Here is a 16,433-nt window from a genome sequence, read left to right as displayed (position 1 = left end):
AATAGACATTAATAATATAAGTGGTAGCCAGCATGGATTTATGAGCGAACAATGTTATTAATTAAATTTTGTTTTCATTTTATGAGGGCGTAAACAGAGAATTGGCTGTAGATGTAGTGAATTTAGATGCTTCTAAAGCATTTTGGCACCGTCAAAGACGACTAAAACTTAAACTGTGACCGGATAGAGAACAGGCATGATCAAGATTATGAATGGTCTAGTTGTAAAGGGTAAACCACAAGGGTCAACTCTTATGCCGCGTACACACAATCGGAGCTTTCGTCTGAAAAATCTTGGATGGTTTTTCCGACGGAATTCCGCTCAAGCTTGGCTTGCATACACACGGTCACACACAAGTTCTCTGAACTTTCGACCGCCAAGAACCGCGGTGACGTACAACACTACGACGAGTCGAGGAAATGAAATTCAATGCTTCCAAGCATGCATTGAATTGTTTTCGAGCATGTGTAGGAATTTTTGGGCGTCAGAATTGCTACAGACGATCGGAATTTCCGATTGGAACTTTTTCCATTGCAAAAAATAGAGAAGCTGCTCTCAATCTTTTGCTGGCAGAGATTCCGACTGCAAAAGTCCAATGGAGCCTACACACGGTCAGAATATCCAACCAAAAGCTCTCATCGGTCTTTTTCTGGCGGGATTTCCGTTAATGTGTACGGGGCTTTATAAGATCAACTCCAGGATGCTTGGCCTTTTTTAATGTTTTCGGGGTGGTCATGTGACATGGTGCCTCACCTTCCTCCATCTTCTCATTGTGGGCCCGAAAGATGCAGAAAGTGGAGGTGACATGACCATATTGGCTCTGCTCTCTGCATCAATACACAGAGTGCAGGCGTTGCGGTGATGCCCCCCTCTGGTGAGCAAGTCCATAATACCTTGCATTGTCTCTCTATTCTTAGTCTACTGGTATGAGTAATGCTGGGCATCATTGAGAGCTAGGTGGAGAACGGGGACAACTCTGGATTGAAGGTGAATATTGCAGCCACAGGTTTTTTTTTTTAAATCTCCAGTGGGACTGGAGTTGAGCTTTAACCTGTTCACAAATAATACCTAGTTAACCTGTACTAAGTCTGGAGAAGGCAAAGTAAGAGGTTCCACTGCAGGCACCACTGGAAAAGAAAACTTACTTTTCTGAACTGCCGTTGTGGGAATTATTTTGCAGCTGTCAAGGATCATAAAGCCTAAACATGTTATACACACCCCTCTTCCTCTTGTAATGCTGACTTGGTGATTGGTTGGTCTTGCTCTGAGCTCTGCACCGGGGAAAGCTGGGTGCGGTCAGTTGTTTCACCATATCTTGATATTGTGGATGAGCTTTGCTGGTAGGGAAGGTAAGTGTAAACTCCTAGTGGTGCCTGCTGCAAAGCAAACCTATTACTCAGTCCAAGTAGGAGTTTGCGTCAAGAACTTTTTTGTTGTTATATAACATTATTGTAAAATATATTTTTGGAAGACTTTGTATCTCTTTTTCTCATCAATGTTCTTACTGATCTGCAGTTTGTACGGAACGCCCAAAAATGTGGATCTATTTCCGGCCCTGATTGTGGAGGATCTTATCCCAGGGTCCCGTGTTGGCCCAACTCTCATGTGCCTTCTGGTCACTCAGTTTAAGAGGCTTCGGGATGGAGACAGGTACAGTGTGCAAGAAAATATAGGAACCAATAGGTACGCAAAACAGTAACCAAAAGACAAATAAATAAATCACAATAAAGAGCTGCGTGTTGTAAAGTGTAAAAAAAAAACAAAGGCACCACACTCTTATATAATAAATTACCATAGTGAATAAACAAAAACATCTTCTTTTAAATCACAAAGATACATAAAAATTGTGAAGTCCATGTTTAGATCCCACACATGAATAAATGTCCTCAGTGTGTATAGGAAAGGTTCCTCTCCACCCGCATGCAGACACACTATGCACTCACCTTAATTACAGGGAGTCAAATTACGCATATGGGAAAATTCAAGATCGGGAAGATTCATGACCGTAAATGACGTATCTCAAACACTACCCAACGCTGTTTCGTCAGATTGTGTCTAACGTCTTCAAGGGTTACATTGATGTATCTCAAACACTGCCCAATGCCATTTCGTCGGCCTATGTCTGACGTCTTCAGAGGTTACCATTGCGATGTAACCCCTGAAGACGTCAGACGTAGGCTGACGAAACAGCATTGGGTAGTTTTTGAGATAAGTCATTTCCAGTCAGATGGAACGCAGGGGGAGCGCTAACTGGTGATTCCAATGCAAAACATGCTGATTCCTATCTTCTTTGATGTAAGTGCAATACAACCTTCTTTTTAAATAAATGATTCAAAATACTGCACCATGAGAGTATCCTTTCCTCTCCCTCACTATATGGCAACATAATTACATAGTAAGGTTGAATAAAGACACCAGTCCATCCAGTTCAACCTGAGTGAGTGTCTACAATTGTCCCTATCCCTGTACATTGCACACTCACATCGATCCTTACCCACTTACAACACTGGAGTTTTGAATACGCTATCTATATACAGCATCTCACAAAAGTGAGTACACCCCTCACATTTGTGTAAATATTTTATTCTATCTTTTCATGTGACAACACTGAAGAAATGACACTTTGCTACAATGTAAAGTAGTGAGTGTACAGCTTGTATAACAGTGTAAATTTGCTGTCCCCTCAAAATAACACTCAACACACTCAACACATTCATGTCTAAACCACTAGCAACAAAAGTGAGTACACCCCTAAGTGAAACTGTCCAAATTGGGACCAATTAGCCACCCCCCCCCCCCGGTGTCTTGTGACTCATTAGTGTTACAAGGTCTCAGGTGTGAATGGGGAGCAGGTGTGTTAAATTTGGTGTTATCACTCCCACTCTCACATACTGGTCACTGGAAGTTCAACATGGCACCTCATGGCAAAGAGCTTTCAGAGGATCTGAAAAAAAATAATTGTTGCTCTACATAAAGATGGCCTAGGCTATAAGAAGATTGCCAATACCCTGAAACTGAGCTGCAGCATGGTGGCCAAGACCATACAGCGGTTTAACAGGACAGGTTCCACTCAGAACAGATCTCACCATGGTTGACCAAAGAAGTTGAGTGCGCGTGCTCAGCATCATATCCAGAGGTTGTCTTTGGGAAATAGATGTATGAGTTCTGCCAGCATTGCTGCACAGCTTGAAGCATTGCTGCAGAGGTTGAAGGGGTGGGGGGGGGGGGTCAGTCTGTCAGTGCTCAGACCATATGCCACACAGTGCATCAAATTGGCCAGCATGGCTGTCATCCCAGAAGGAAGCCTCTTCTAAAGATGATGCACAAGAAAGCCCACAAACAGTTTGCTGAAGACAAGCAGACTAATGCCACGTACACACGACCGGTTTTCCCCTCGGAATAACCTCCGAAGGTTTTTTCCGATGGAGTTCCGCTGAAACGGTCGTGCATACACACAATCACACCAAAGTCCGATCGTTGAAAACGCGGTGATGTACAGCACTTACGACGGGACTAGAAATAGGAAGTTCAATAGCCAATAGCTTCTGTCTCGTACTTCAGAGCATGCGTTGTTTTTGGTTCGTCGAACAGCATACAGACGAGCGGTTTTCCCGATAGGGATTGGTTCCGTCGTAAATATTTAAAACATGTTCTATTTCTGTGTCTGTCAGAATTTTCAGAAAAAAAAGTCAGATGAGGCATACACACAATCGGAATATACGATGAAAAGCTTCCGTCAGACTTTTTCTGTCTGACATTCCGCTCGTGTGTACGCAGACTAAGGACATGGATTACTGGAACCATGTCCTGTGGTCTGATGAGGCCAAGATAAACTTATTTGGGTCTGTTATACAAGCTGTACACTCACTACTTTACATTGTAGACAAGTGTAATTTCTTCAGTGTTGTCACATGAAAATATAAAATAAAATATTTACAAAAATGTGAGGGGTGTACTCACTTTTGTCAGATACTGTATATGCTGAATGGATGGCATCAGCGGTTTGGATTCATTCCTGATGTAGACATCTTGGATTTTCCAATATGCGTAATTTGAATTCCTGTAATAAGGGTCAATTAAATCCGGTGAGTGCATAGTGTGTCGGCATGCTGGCGGAGAAAAACCTTTCCTATACTCACTGAGGACGTTTATTCAGGTGTGGGATGTATACATGGACTTCACAATTTTTATGCGTTTTTTATCATTTAGATTAAGATTATTTTGTTTATGATATGTAATTTATGTTATAAGAGCGTGGTTCCTTTTTTTTTGTTTTCAAGGTACAGTGTGTCCCTTTGCCATTTTATGATGGAGAACAATTTCTGACTTCAGCAAAATTCCATATTGTAAGATGGGGCTGGGAGATTCGGCAAAAATGCCTAACGCTGAGCACCATGATATCACTAGCTTTTTATACATGTGGGGTGTAAAGTCATTTCATCCAGGCTATCTTCAAACTACCTGCGGCCATGTGTCTTGTAAATGGTCAAGATAGTGAAATCATAGTGCCTGGAGTTGGGTTTAATGCATATTTGTTCTTGCCATTCCCAGCACAGCAGCACCTAGACTGGGAGTGGGAGGGGCATCTTGGAAATCCAATCAGCCCAGTTATGGTGCTTTTGTACTGACAGGGAACATGCTGACAGGAGGAGAGAGCAGAGGGGGGACGCTGATGGCTCATCAGTATTTTGTTGCTCACTCATTGTCCAATCAGAAGGCTGTGGTGTGCTTTATTGACCAGTCTGTCAGCCATGATATGGGCCCTCAAATAAATGTCTTCCCCCCTTTTCCCCATGCAGATTCTGGTACAGAAACCCTGGTGTCTTCACCCCGGCCCAGCTCACTGAAATAAAACAGACATCGCTGGCTCGAGTGCTGTGTGACAACGGTGACAACATTCAGCATGTCCAGGACGATCTGTTCCAAGTGGCTGTCTTTCCCCGGGACATGCGGCCTTGTGGTGACATCCCCGCCCTGGACCTGCGCTTCTGGAAGGAGTGCTGCGATGGTGAGCACAGGGGTGTAGTGTGATAATGAAAAAGAATGTGTTAGCATAGTGACATTTTCATTTTAAGTATATCCTAACAAGCATTGCAGTCTTGATTAACCTGTGTCTATGCATTATATGGGCAGGAATTTAGCAAATTTGATATAGGCTGTTACCTGCTTCTGTTCTGTAGATGCTGAGACATGCAATCCAGTCCCTTGTTGGGTGCTAGGTGGGAGGGTCTGGCTGCTATAGTCACATGATCAGCCCCCAGTGAGAGGACAACAAGTGGGCAAGCCAATCACACCATCAGAAATGTATATTTTTAGGGGTGTTCTGTGTACAATGTATGAAATACCGACAATGCCGAAACTTTTTAACAGCTGCGAATAGAAATGGAAAAGTCCTTTTCAAAAACTTTTAAACAGCAAAAGGCTTGTGTTCCTATCATATATGTTATAGCTTGTTTTTTTTGTTTTTTTTATGAAAGTGGAGTTTTCCTTTAAGTAGATGCCACCACCTTACCCATTTATGGCTAAATTACTATAAAGGACCCCCTACACCCCCAACCACCCTATACTGTTATTTACGGTGCTCCCCTATTGCTCAGTCCTCTGCCGCAGCCATACAGAACACCCAATGTCAGTTTACACATGGGGTGCTGGTGACACCCCCTATCTTTTGATTAGTGTTCAGTTACAGTGATGGCTGCTAGGCCCAAGCAGTGCATCCTGGAAGGAAGCCACAGGCTCAACTATAGCTGGTAGTAAAGGACAGACCAAGGAGCAACGGGACAGAGTACCATGAAAGTCAGCGTAAGGTGGTCAAATGGGTGGACTATAAAACTCTGATGTGAAGGGTGGGCTCTAATGTAAAGGGACCTCTGATGTGATGGGGGACTTCTAAAGTGATAGGGGACAGGGGGGATTTCTGGTGTGATGGGGGACCTCTTGTATGATAGGGGACCTCTAATGGGATGGGGGACTACTGATGTGATTTTGGACCTCTGGTGTGATAGGGGACTTCTAATGTGGTAAGGGACTTCTGGTGTGATGGGGACCTCTGGTGTGATGGGGACCTCTGGTGTGATGGGGACTTCTGATGTGATGGGGGAGACCTCTGGTGTGATGGGGGACCTCTGACATAATAGGGGTCCTCTGATGTGATGGGGGTCCTCTGGTGTGATGGGGGACCTCTGGTGTGATGGGGGACCTCTGGTGTGATAGGGGACTTCTGATGTGATACAGGACTTCTGGTGTGATGGGGAGACCACTAGGGGAGACCTTGGGTGTGTTGGAGGAGACCTCTGGTGTGATGGGGGTCTGATGTGATGCAGAACTTCTAACGTGATAGAGGCCCTCTGATGAGATGGGGGACTTCTGATGCGATAGGGGACCTCTGGTGTGATGGGGGACCTCTGGTGTGATAGGGGACTTCTGGTGTGATGGGGAGATCACTAGGGGAGACCTTGGGTGTGTTGGAGGAGACCTCTGGTGTGATGGGGGTCTGATGTGATGCAGAACTTCTAATGTGATAGAGGACCTCTGATGTGATGGGGGACCTCTGATGCGATAGGAGACCTCTGGTGTGATGGGGGCTTTTGAGGTGATGTGGGATTTCTGGTCTGCTAGGGGACCTCTGGTGTGATAGCGGACTTTTGATGTGATAAAGCACTTCTGGTGTGATGGGGGAGACCACTGAGGGAGACCTCTGGTGTGATAGGGGTCTGATGTGATGCAGGACCTCTGATGTGATAGGGGTCATCTGATGTGATAGGGGTCATCTGATGTGATAGGGGTCATCTGATGTGATAGGGGTCATCTGATATGATATGGGATTTCTGGTGTGATAGGGGACCTCTGGTGTGATAATGGACCTCTGGTGTGATAATGGACCTCTGATGTAATATGGGACTTTAGGTGCGATGGAGGACCTCTGGTGTGATGGAAGACCTCTGGTGTGGTGGAGGACCTCTGGTGTGGTGGAGGACCTCTGGTGTGGTGGAGGACCTCTGTTGTGGTGGAGGGCCTCTGTTGTGATCGTGGACCTCTGGTGTGATGGGAGAGACCTCTAGTGTGATAGGGAACCTCTGGTGTGATAGGGGACCTCTGGTGTAATAATGGACCTCTGGTGAGTGTGATAAGGGGACCTCTGGTGTGATAGAGGATCTCTGGTGTAATAATGGACCTCTGGTGAGTGTGATAAGGGGACCTCTGGTGTGATAGAGGATCTCTGGTGTGATAGGGGACTTCTGATATAATATGGGGCGTCTGGTGTGATGGAAGAGACCTCTGTTGTGATGGGGGACCTCTGTTGTGATGGGGGACCTCTGTTGTGATGGGGGACCTCTGTTGTGATGGGGGACCTCTGTTGTGATGGAGGGCCTCTGGTGTGATGGAGGGCCTCTGGTGTGATGGAGGGCCTCTGTTGTAATGGTGGACCTCTGGTGGGATGGGAGAGACCTCTGGTGTAATATGGGACCTCTGGTGTGTTGGGGGAGACCTCTGATGTGATGGGGGCTTCTGATGTGATAGGAGACCTCTGGTGTGATGGGGGAGACCTCTGGTGTAATGGGGGCTTCTGATCTGATATAGGACCTCTGGTATGATGGGGGACCTCTAATGTGATTGGGGCTTCTGATGTGATGGGGGGCCTCGGGTGTGATGGGATCTTTGGGTGTAATGGGGAATTCGGGTGTAAAGCTAATTTCATCAAGGCCATTGTGCGTATTGTCCCAGGCTCAGGTTCCCCATGGATAAGTAATATTTACATTTTGGACCGGGGTGCATGCAGATTTTGCATACTTTTAATGGGTGCCACCTCTGAAAAAAGATTGAGAAACGCTGCTGTAAAACACAATTGTTTCCCCTCCTGTTTTGGGACATTGCTTTTGGTTCTTGGGCAATATACAGAATATATACTCCAGTCTCCTGGGAAATCTACTTCCCCAATCCCCCCCAGCACAACCCCCCATGGGGCAGTTGGTGAATTTTGTACATGTCATCTCATGGGGACTTCAATCAGTACAAGCCATCAGCTCAAGTTTCTCCGAATTCTTCCCCGGCACTCTGCAATGTTTATTAGCTGCTGAAAACTCTTTTTATGTGGTTTGTTCAGTTATAAGACCTAAAAAGGAAAACTATCCGGACAGTGTGACCTGGCACCGCGCACTTTCCAGTTCTCCCTTTTTTTTTTTTTAAGTTGGGTGAACATTTTTTCGCAGCTGAAAAAAATGACTTTGTATTATTCTTGCTGATCTTTTTATAAACTTATTTCAACTCTTTAAAACTCTTGTTAAGTTTTTATAGATAAACAATGTTACATTTTCACAATTCCACTACTTTTTTTCCTTGTTTTTTTTTTTTTTAATCTTATGCTGCCGTTTATTTTTTCATTAAAATATATTCTATGTGGTTAATGGATTCTATGACCGCACTTCTCTCACCCACTTCCTATGACTTTAGTATTGCACAGGGAGTTGGAGGGGCTGCACAGTGTTTATTTTCATATTTCTTTACTTATTATGTTTATTGCCGTGAATTAAACGTTTGCAATTGTTTCTTTTAAATCAGGTGAATAAGAAAAGTTATTGTTATATTGATATTCCATATTTACCATGTGCAGCCAGCAGGTGGTGCCCCAGAGTCAGCTAACTGCATTTTCTGTGGTTTTTAATTTACTTTCTTTACAGTACAGAAACCATTAGTATTTTTTTTTTTAGGAAGTGTTATCAGCCCTGTTTGGTTCTTACTTTTGTCTGTGTCTCCACTGGAAAGATTCATAAAGGGATGGGAAATCCAAAATTTTGAGGAATAGAGGGGAAATCTTTCAACGAGTACACCTGTTCTGGTGCTAACTGCCTCATGGTGGCCTTCCAGTGAATATCCAGGGTTGGTTTCCTTCAAAATTGACTGGTTTGACCTTCTTGCCATCCAAGGGACTTTCAAGAGTCTTCTCTAACACGATAGTTCAATATCAACAATTCTTTGGCGTTCAGCCGTCCTTATGGTCCAACTTTCACAGCCATAGGTACTACTGAGAATACCATAGCTTTGACTATACGGCACTTTGTCGGTAGGATGATGTCACTGCTTTTTATAATGTAGTCTAGATTTGCCATTGCTTTCCTCCCAAGAAGCAAGCGTCTCTTAATTTCATGGCTACAGTTACCGTCTGCCGTGATATTGGAGCCTAGGAAGATAAATTCTGTCACTGTTTGTATTTCTTCTTTTGGGTCTGGTTGCCGTGATCTTAGTTTTCTTAACCGGTTCCCAACCGCTTCACTCAGATATACTGCGGCAGAATGGCTCCCCTGGGCGAAATCCTGTATGGGTATATCCTTCCCTTTCTTGGCCACCAGAGGGCACACGTGTGTGCCTGCTGCACGGTGGGGGACCCCATGCATGTGGCCGGTGGGCATGATTGCCGCTGGCCACGCATGATCGCGTGCACGAGCGCCAGCATGGGGATTTGTTATCAGAGGAGAGGAGCCATATCGTTTGTTCCTACTAAGTAGGAAAAATGATATGTCTCCTCTCCTAATCAATGCTATCCCCACACAGTTAGAACACACATGAGGGAACACACAACCCCTTGATCACCCTCTAGTGTAAACCCCTTCCCTGACAGTGACATTTACACAGCAATCAGTGCATTTTTTTCACTGTTCACTGTATAAATGCCAATGGTCCCAAAAAAGTGTCAAAAGTCTCCAATCTGTCTGTCGCAATGTCGTAGTACCGCTAAAAATCGCAGATCACTATTCCATTACTAGTAAAAAAATAAAAATAATAAATGCCATAAATCTTTCCCATAGTTTGTAGACATTATAACTTTTGCGCAAACCAATCAATATAGGCTTATTGCAATTTTCTTTTACCAAAAATATGTAGAAGAATATAAATTGGCCTAAACTGATGAAGAAATTTGTTTGTTTGTGTTTTTTTCATTTGGGGGGATATTTATTATAACAAAAAGTAAAAAATATAGTGTTTTTTTTTTTTTTTAATTGTCGCTCTTTTTTTTTGTTTAAATAGTTCTGGACAGCCGCACTCCAAAAAAAGGCCTTTTATTTAAAAAAAAACACGAAATCCAAAATTGCATGTCACAGCAGAACAAGACAACTGACGCGTTTCGCACTTCACACAGTGCTAGTCATAGCTTTTTGTTTATAGTGCAAAAAATAAAAACCACAGAGGTGATAAAATACCACCAAAAGAAAGCTCAATTTGTGGGAAAAAAAGGATGCACATTTTGTTTGGGTACAGCCCAGAACGACCACGCTGAAGTGGTTAATGTTCAATTTCAGGCCAGCTTTTGCGCTCTCCTCTTTCACCTTCATTAAGAGACTCTTTAGTTCTTCACTTTCTGCCATTAGTGTGGTATTGTCTGCATAGCTCAGGGTGTTGGTATTTCTCCCTGCGATCTTAATTCTGGCGTGTGATTCGTCGATCCTGGCATTTCACGTGTTGTACTGTAGTTGACTATGGGTGACAACCCATTTAATTAACATGGGTATTGGATTTCGATATATTAGTTTTAATATTAATATTATATATAATATTTAAGATTAGTTTGACAGTTGATGATATCTCTTGTTTCCATCATGTAATCCAATAATCTGATCGATTGAAATACAATCCTATTCATGAACAAAGTATCTCAATGCTGCCGATTGATGCAAAACGATCAATAATTTTCCGCCATGGCTAAGCGACTCAGTTTGATGGAATCTGATCATAATTGAGTCTAAATCGATGTGAAGGGAAGTTATTGGCTATCCAATTCCCGAGCATCATCTTGCGCAATGCAGGGCTGATGATGTCATTCCCTTAAAGCGCTGAGCAAACTGTTGGCACTTTATAAGTCAATATCTTGGCCCACTGGAGCGTGGGGGAGAGGACGTGCATTGGGGACCATTCTAGCAGCGTGGAGAATCGGGTGTGCAAATCTTCTTCTCCGTGTTTATTAGATCTAATCAACCCTTGCAGTGCGGGTACAAGGAGGCATTATTGGCCCATTCACACCTCAGCATTTTGGAGCTTGACGCTCCAAAATGCTGGATGAGAAAAAAAATAAAAATCAATTATTCTCTATGGAGATGGTTCACAGTCACCTGAAGCTCAAAACAGTATTGGAGCTTTTTTTATTTTTTATTTTTTATTTTTTAGCTCAAATCGGGTGCATTTTTTGTGTTTTTCCCCAAAGAAATGCATTGAAACACCTGTTTTTTTTTTTTTTGCCTTTTTTCTGATCAAATGCAATAGTTAAATAAACAAAAAAAATAATAATAATTCTAAACAAAATAATAATAAAAAAATAAAAAAATAAATGAACTACTTGCCGACCCTACCCACCCACAATGTACTGCAGGCGAGCGGCCGCTGTAGGCAAAGCGACGTACATGCAAACCAATCAATAAACACTTGGATTTTATTTTACCAAAGACATGTAGCAAAATACATTTTGGCCATAATTTATGAGACATTTTATTTATTTTTTATTTGATATGTTTTATAGCATTAAGCAAATATTTATTTTTTCAAAAATTTCGGTCTTTTTTCATTTTTTTTAAGAAAAAAAAAAAAAACAGTGGTGATCAAATACCACCAAAAGAATGCTCTATTTGTGTGAAAAATATATACATTTAATTTAAGTACAGTGTTGCATGACTGCGAAATTAGAAAAAATGGCCTGGTCAAGAAGGGGCTAATACCTTTTGGAGCTGAAGTGATTATCCCTTGACCCCAACCCCAAACCCTAATTATAACCATAATCCTAATCCTAGCCCTAACTCCTAATTATAACCATAACCCTAACACTAAACTCTAATTCTAACCATAACCCTAATCTTAGCCCTAACTCCTAATTCTAACCATAATCCTAATCCTAACCATAACCCCAAATCCTAATTCTAACCATAATCCCAAATCCTAATACTAACCATAACCCTAATCCTAGCCCTAACCCCTAATTCTAACCATAACCCTAAACCCTAATTCTAACCATAACCCTAATCCTAGCCCTAACCCCTAATTCTAACCATAACCCTAAACCCTAATTCTAACCATAACCCTAATCCTAGCCCTAACCCCTAATTCTAACCATAACTCTAAACCCTAATTCTAACCATAACCCTAATCCTAGCCCTAACCCCTAATTCTAACCATAACCCTAAACCCTAATTCTAACCATAACCCTAATCCTAGCCCTAACCCCTAATTCTAACCATAACCCTAACCCCTAATTCTAACCCTAACCCCTAATTCTAACCATAACCCTAAACCCTAATTCTAACCATAACCCTAATTCTAACCATAACCCTAATCCTAGCCCTAACCCCTAATTCTAACCATAACACTAATCCTAACCCCAAACCCTAATCCTAACCCCAAACCCTAATTCTAACCATAACCCTAATCCTAACCCTAAACCCTAATTCTAACCATAACCCTAAACCCTAATTCTAACCATAACCCTAAACCCTAATTCTAACCATAACCCTAATCCTAACCATAACCCTAATCCTTACCCTAAACCCTAATTTTTTTATTTTTTTTTTCCAATAGAAGTTTATTGAAACAATTGACAGCACAATACAAATATATCAACAAACAAAAGCCCATAAGGCACAATATAACATATTGTTCTGTCATAAAATCTGCTACAGAGTACCTCATACTTCAATATTTCAAGTTAGCATTAATGATAAGAGTAAAAAAAGAAAGGCCTCTGTATATGCGGAGCCAAAAGAAAAGTTGCTGATAACCCCCTTTAACCAGTGCACCTTGATAAATTCGTTTGTCGGGGGGAGAGTTTTTAAGTGTCTAGAAAGATAGAGGGAGAGGATGAGGGATAAGGAATAAAAGTGGGGGGGGGGGAAGGGGGAACAGTGATTTGGGAGACAAGTCAGCAGAACATGGAAAGAGGGGGGTACAGGGAGCGTGTAACAAGAACCGTGGGCTGATAGTACCTTATATGTAGGCTGAATTGGGTGTGGAAGTAGAAATATAACAGTACAGTCATTTATGCATCAATATACCGATTTACATAGCAATAAACCATAATATCTAGCTTTTGTCGTGTCACATGGTACCGACTTGCAGTGAACCAAGCAAATATTCTCATCATAGATTATCAACCATTTTGGAGTTTTGCAAAAGCATCTGAGTACTTGAAAATAAACCACGGTCTCCACAATTTATGAAATTTGTCGGTCCTTTCTGAAGCCATTGCTACCATTTCCTCCATTTTGTATAGTGAATCTACCTCTGATAACCATTCTCTTATGGTAGGTGAACGTGGCGATTTCCAGTGTCTAGGAATGATCGCTTTGGCCGCATTCAGCATATGTCGCACTACTGATTTTTTGTACTTGCCTAACGAGTAGTTGGAAATGTGAAGCAGACAACACTCAGGCGTAAGGTCAAGACCCGTCTCTGTGATGGCACGGATCTGTGTACAGATCCCATCCCAAAACTCCCTCAGGTTCGGACAGTCCCACCATATGTGCATCATATCACCCTTAGCCGTACCGCATCGCCAGCAGGACTCTGACGTTCCTGGGTACCATTTGTTGAGTCTGACTGGTGTGAAGTACCAGTTCGTCAGTACTTTGTATGCCGTCTCTTGAGTGCTAGTGCTTATGGAGCATTTGTGTGCTAATATGCATGCATTACTCCACTGCTCGTCAGTGAAGGTCTTTGAGAAAAACCTCTCCCAGTCCTGTTTATGTCTGGTTGAGTTATCTGTTCTGCTAGCTTGTAACCAATTGTAAACCAAGAAAGTCGCCTTTCTCACTGGTTCTCCCGCGATGCACAATTGCTCAAACCAAGTCTGTTCTCTCAAAACATGTGGCCTGTTTGCCGAGCAGTATACATAATCATGTAGTTGCCTATATTGCCAGTGTGTAAAGTGTGTTGCCTTTAAGTCCTTCGTTAAATCCTGAAAGGTTCTGAGTTTACCTCCTTCCACGCAATGGGCTACGGTCACGGGTGTCTTGTCGGCTCTATGTGGGAATGATACCGTAGTGTGTCCTGTCGCAAACGCAGAGTTGTGAACCAAAGGTGTCAGGGGGCCCGGGGTGGAAGCTAGTCTGCATTGTTGTGAGACAGTTCTAAAGACTTCCAGAGTTGGCCCTATCATGGGGTGTGATGTCAGTGTGGCCGAACGCGCCTCCTTAGTAACCCATGGCAGGAACCTCAATGGGGTCTCTGTCAATCGGCTTTCTATCCCCACCCAGTCCTTGGCCGTGGCATGACAGTTCCAATCTAGTATACGTACCAGATGCGACGCGTAATAGTAAAACATGAAGTTCGGTAGGTTAATCCCCCCCTTAGCTTTTGGTAAGGTCAAAGTCGGGGTTTCTTCCTGGCCCATATAAAATCTCTCGTTATTGCCGTCAAGTGAGCGAAGAACCGCCTGGGTAGTTTAATGGGTAGGGTGTGAAAAAGATATAGCACCCTCGGTAGTATCGTCATCTTAACAGCCGTCGCCCTCCCGAACCACGACAATGGTTGAAGATGCCATACTTGGAGATCTCTACGCAAATTATTTAAAAAGGGCTGGAAGTTTTGTGTATATAGACTATCCGAGTCGGGTGTGAGCCAAATCCCCAGGTATTTAAGTCTGCGGTCTACCCAATTAAAGGGGCAATTAGATTTGGCAGTCAGCAAACGTGTAGGACCTAGGGATATATTAAGTGCTTCGGATTTCTCATAGTTAATTTTGAAGTTTGAAAGGTATCCAAATATCTCAAATTCTCTCAATAAGTTGGGAATCGAAATGTGGGGTTGTGTTAGGATGAATAGGAGATCGTCCGCGTAAGCGGCTATTTTAAAGTGTGTTTGTCCCAATGAGAAACCCTTGATCGAAGGGTTGGCATTGATCGTGCGAATACATGGTTCTAACGCAAGAATAAATAATATTGGGGATAATGGGCACCCTTGACGTGTGCCGTTATGTATGTGCACTGGTTCCGAAAGGGTCCCATTTATTTTCAGACGAGCCGTCGGGTGTTGGTATTGTGCCGAGATCCAGGTCATCAACTTGGGCTGGAATCCCACCTGCCTGCACACTGCAAACATGAAGTCCCACGCCACCCTGTCGAGGGCCTTCTCCGCGTCCGTGGACAGAAGAAGGCCCTCGACAGCACTTCCCCTGATGCAATGTAAAAGGTTCACCGCCTTGATGACATTGTCCCGGGCCTCTCTCCCCGGCATAAAGCCCACTTGTTCCGGCCCAATAAGCTCGGGTAAAAGTGCGCTCAGTCTGGTTGCAATAATTTTTGACAGGAGCTTTATGTCCAAATTAAGCAGCGATATCGGCCGGTAACTGGAGCAAGAGTTGGGGTCTTTCCCAGGTTTGGGGAGTACCGTAATGTGTGCTAAATTAAAGGTGGGTGGGAGTTCCTGAGGTGCAGAGAGAGAGTTTAAGGCGTTTAGTAAAGGCGTCGTCAACAAGGGCGTGAAGGTCTTATAGTAAATGGCTGAAAAGCCACCCGGACCAGGGCTTTTCCCCGTTTTCAAAGTTTTGATAGCTTGGATGAGTTCCGGAGCCTCAATGGGTTTGTCAAGTTCTCTGGCGTCGTCAAATGACAGACCTGGCATGCCACTTTGTTGTAGGTACTGTTCTATAATCTTACGTCTCGACCCTTCTACCGTTGCTGGTTTATGCGGGGGTGGGATGTTATACAGTTTTGAGTAGAACTTATGGAATTCCGACGCAATGCGGTCCGTGTTATGTATTAGCTTATTCTCGTTATTCCTAATCTGGGTGATAGTGTTGGAAGCCCTGACGCCTCTCAACGCTCTCGCCAAGAATTTACTATTTTTGTTTCCGTGTTCATAAAAGAAACCGCGTCGGAAAAACAAAATCCGTTTGGCTTGTAAATCTAGCTTATCCTGTAGGGCCTTACGCGCTATCAACAAGTCGCCAGCCAGGGCAACCGCCGTCGACCTTTTGTGTTGGGTCTCTAAGTTCCTCACTTTTACGAACGCGTCTTTCAGGTCCTTCTCTACCGCTCTCTTCTTTTGCGCTGCCAGGCCCATCAGTCTACCCCAGTCTACACTTGTGTGCTTCCCAGATGGATATATGGGAGACATCATCAGTGGTGTTTTCTCTGAAGTAATGCTGTATAGTTTCCCTGATCTGGTCCAAAGTCGTGGGGTCTGTCAGCAGTGCAGAGTTAAGTCTCCAACCACACGACTTCTGACGTGTCGTCTGCAGTTTGAGCGTCAAAGAGATCGGTGCATGGTCAGATACCGATCTCGTCCCGATATGTGCTTCCTTCATGTTATTCAGGTCCCTTTGTGTCAAAAACAGAAAGTCTATACGTGTATATTTGTTGTGTATTGCGGAGAAGTACGTGTAGTCTCTATCCTGGGGGTGCATGACCCGCCATGAGTCAGTCAACGTCAGTGAGTTCAGCATAGTTCTAATTTTCTTA

At 43.4% G+C, this 16,433-nt stretch overlaps 1 protein-coding gene across 1 annotated transcript in view; it reads left to right on the top strand.

The window, feature by feature from the left end:
* The window catches only part of LOC143936060 (peroxidasin homolog), a 93,193-nt gene that overhangs the window by 61,770 nt on the left and 14,990 nt on the right, over window positions 1-16,433 (top strand). Inside the window, exons 16-17 of the mRNA XM_077460369.1 lie at window positions 1,516-1,650; window positions 4,800-5,008. Of these exons, the coding sequence (XP_077316495.1) occupies window positions 1,516-1,650; window positions 4,800-5,008 (344 nt within the window). The remainder of the gene's footprint in view (window positions 1-1,515; window positions 1,651-4,799; window positions 5,009-16,433) is intronic.

This window comes from Lithobates pipiens, unplaced genomic scaffold (genome assembly GCF_037356315.1).
Source record: "Lithobates pipiens isolate NorthernLeopardFrog02 unplaced genomic scaffold, aLitPip1_a1.2 Scaffold_28, whole genome shotgun sequence".
Taxonomy (NCBI): Eukaryota; Metazoa; Chordata; class Amphibia; order Anura; family Ranidae; genus Lithobates; species Lithobates pipiens.
This window is presented reverse-complemented; position numbering and strand designations above follow the sequence as displayed.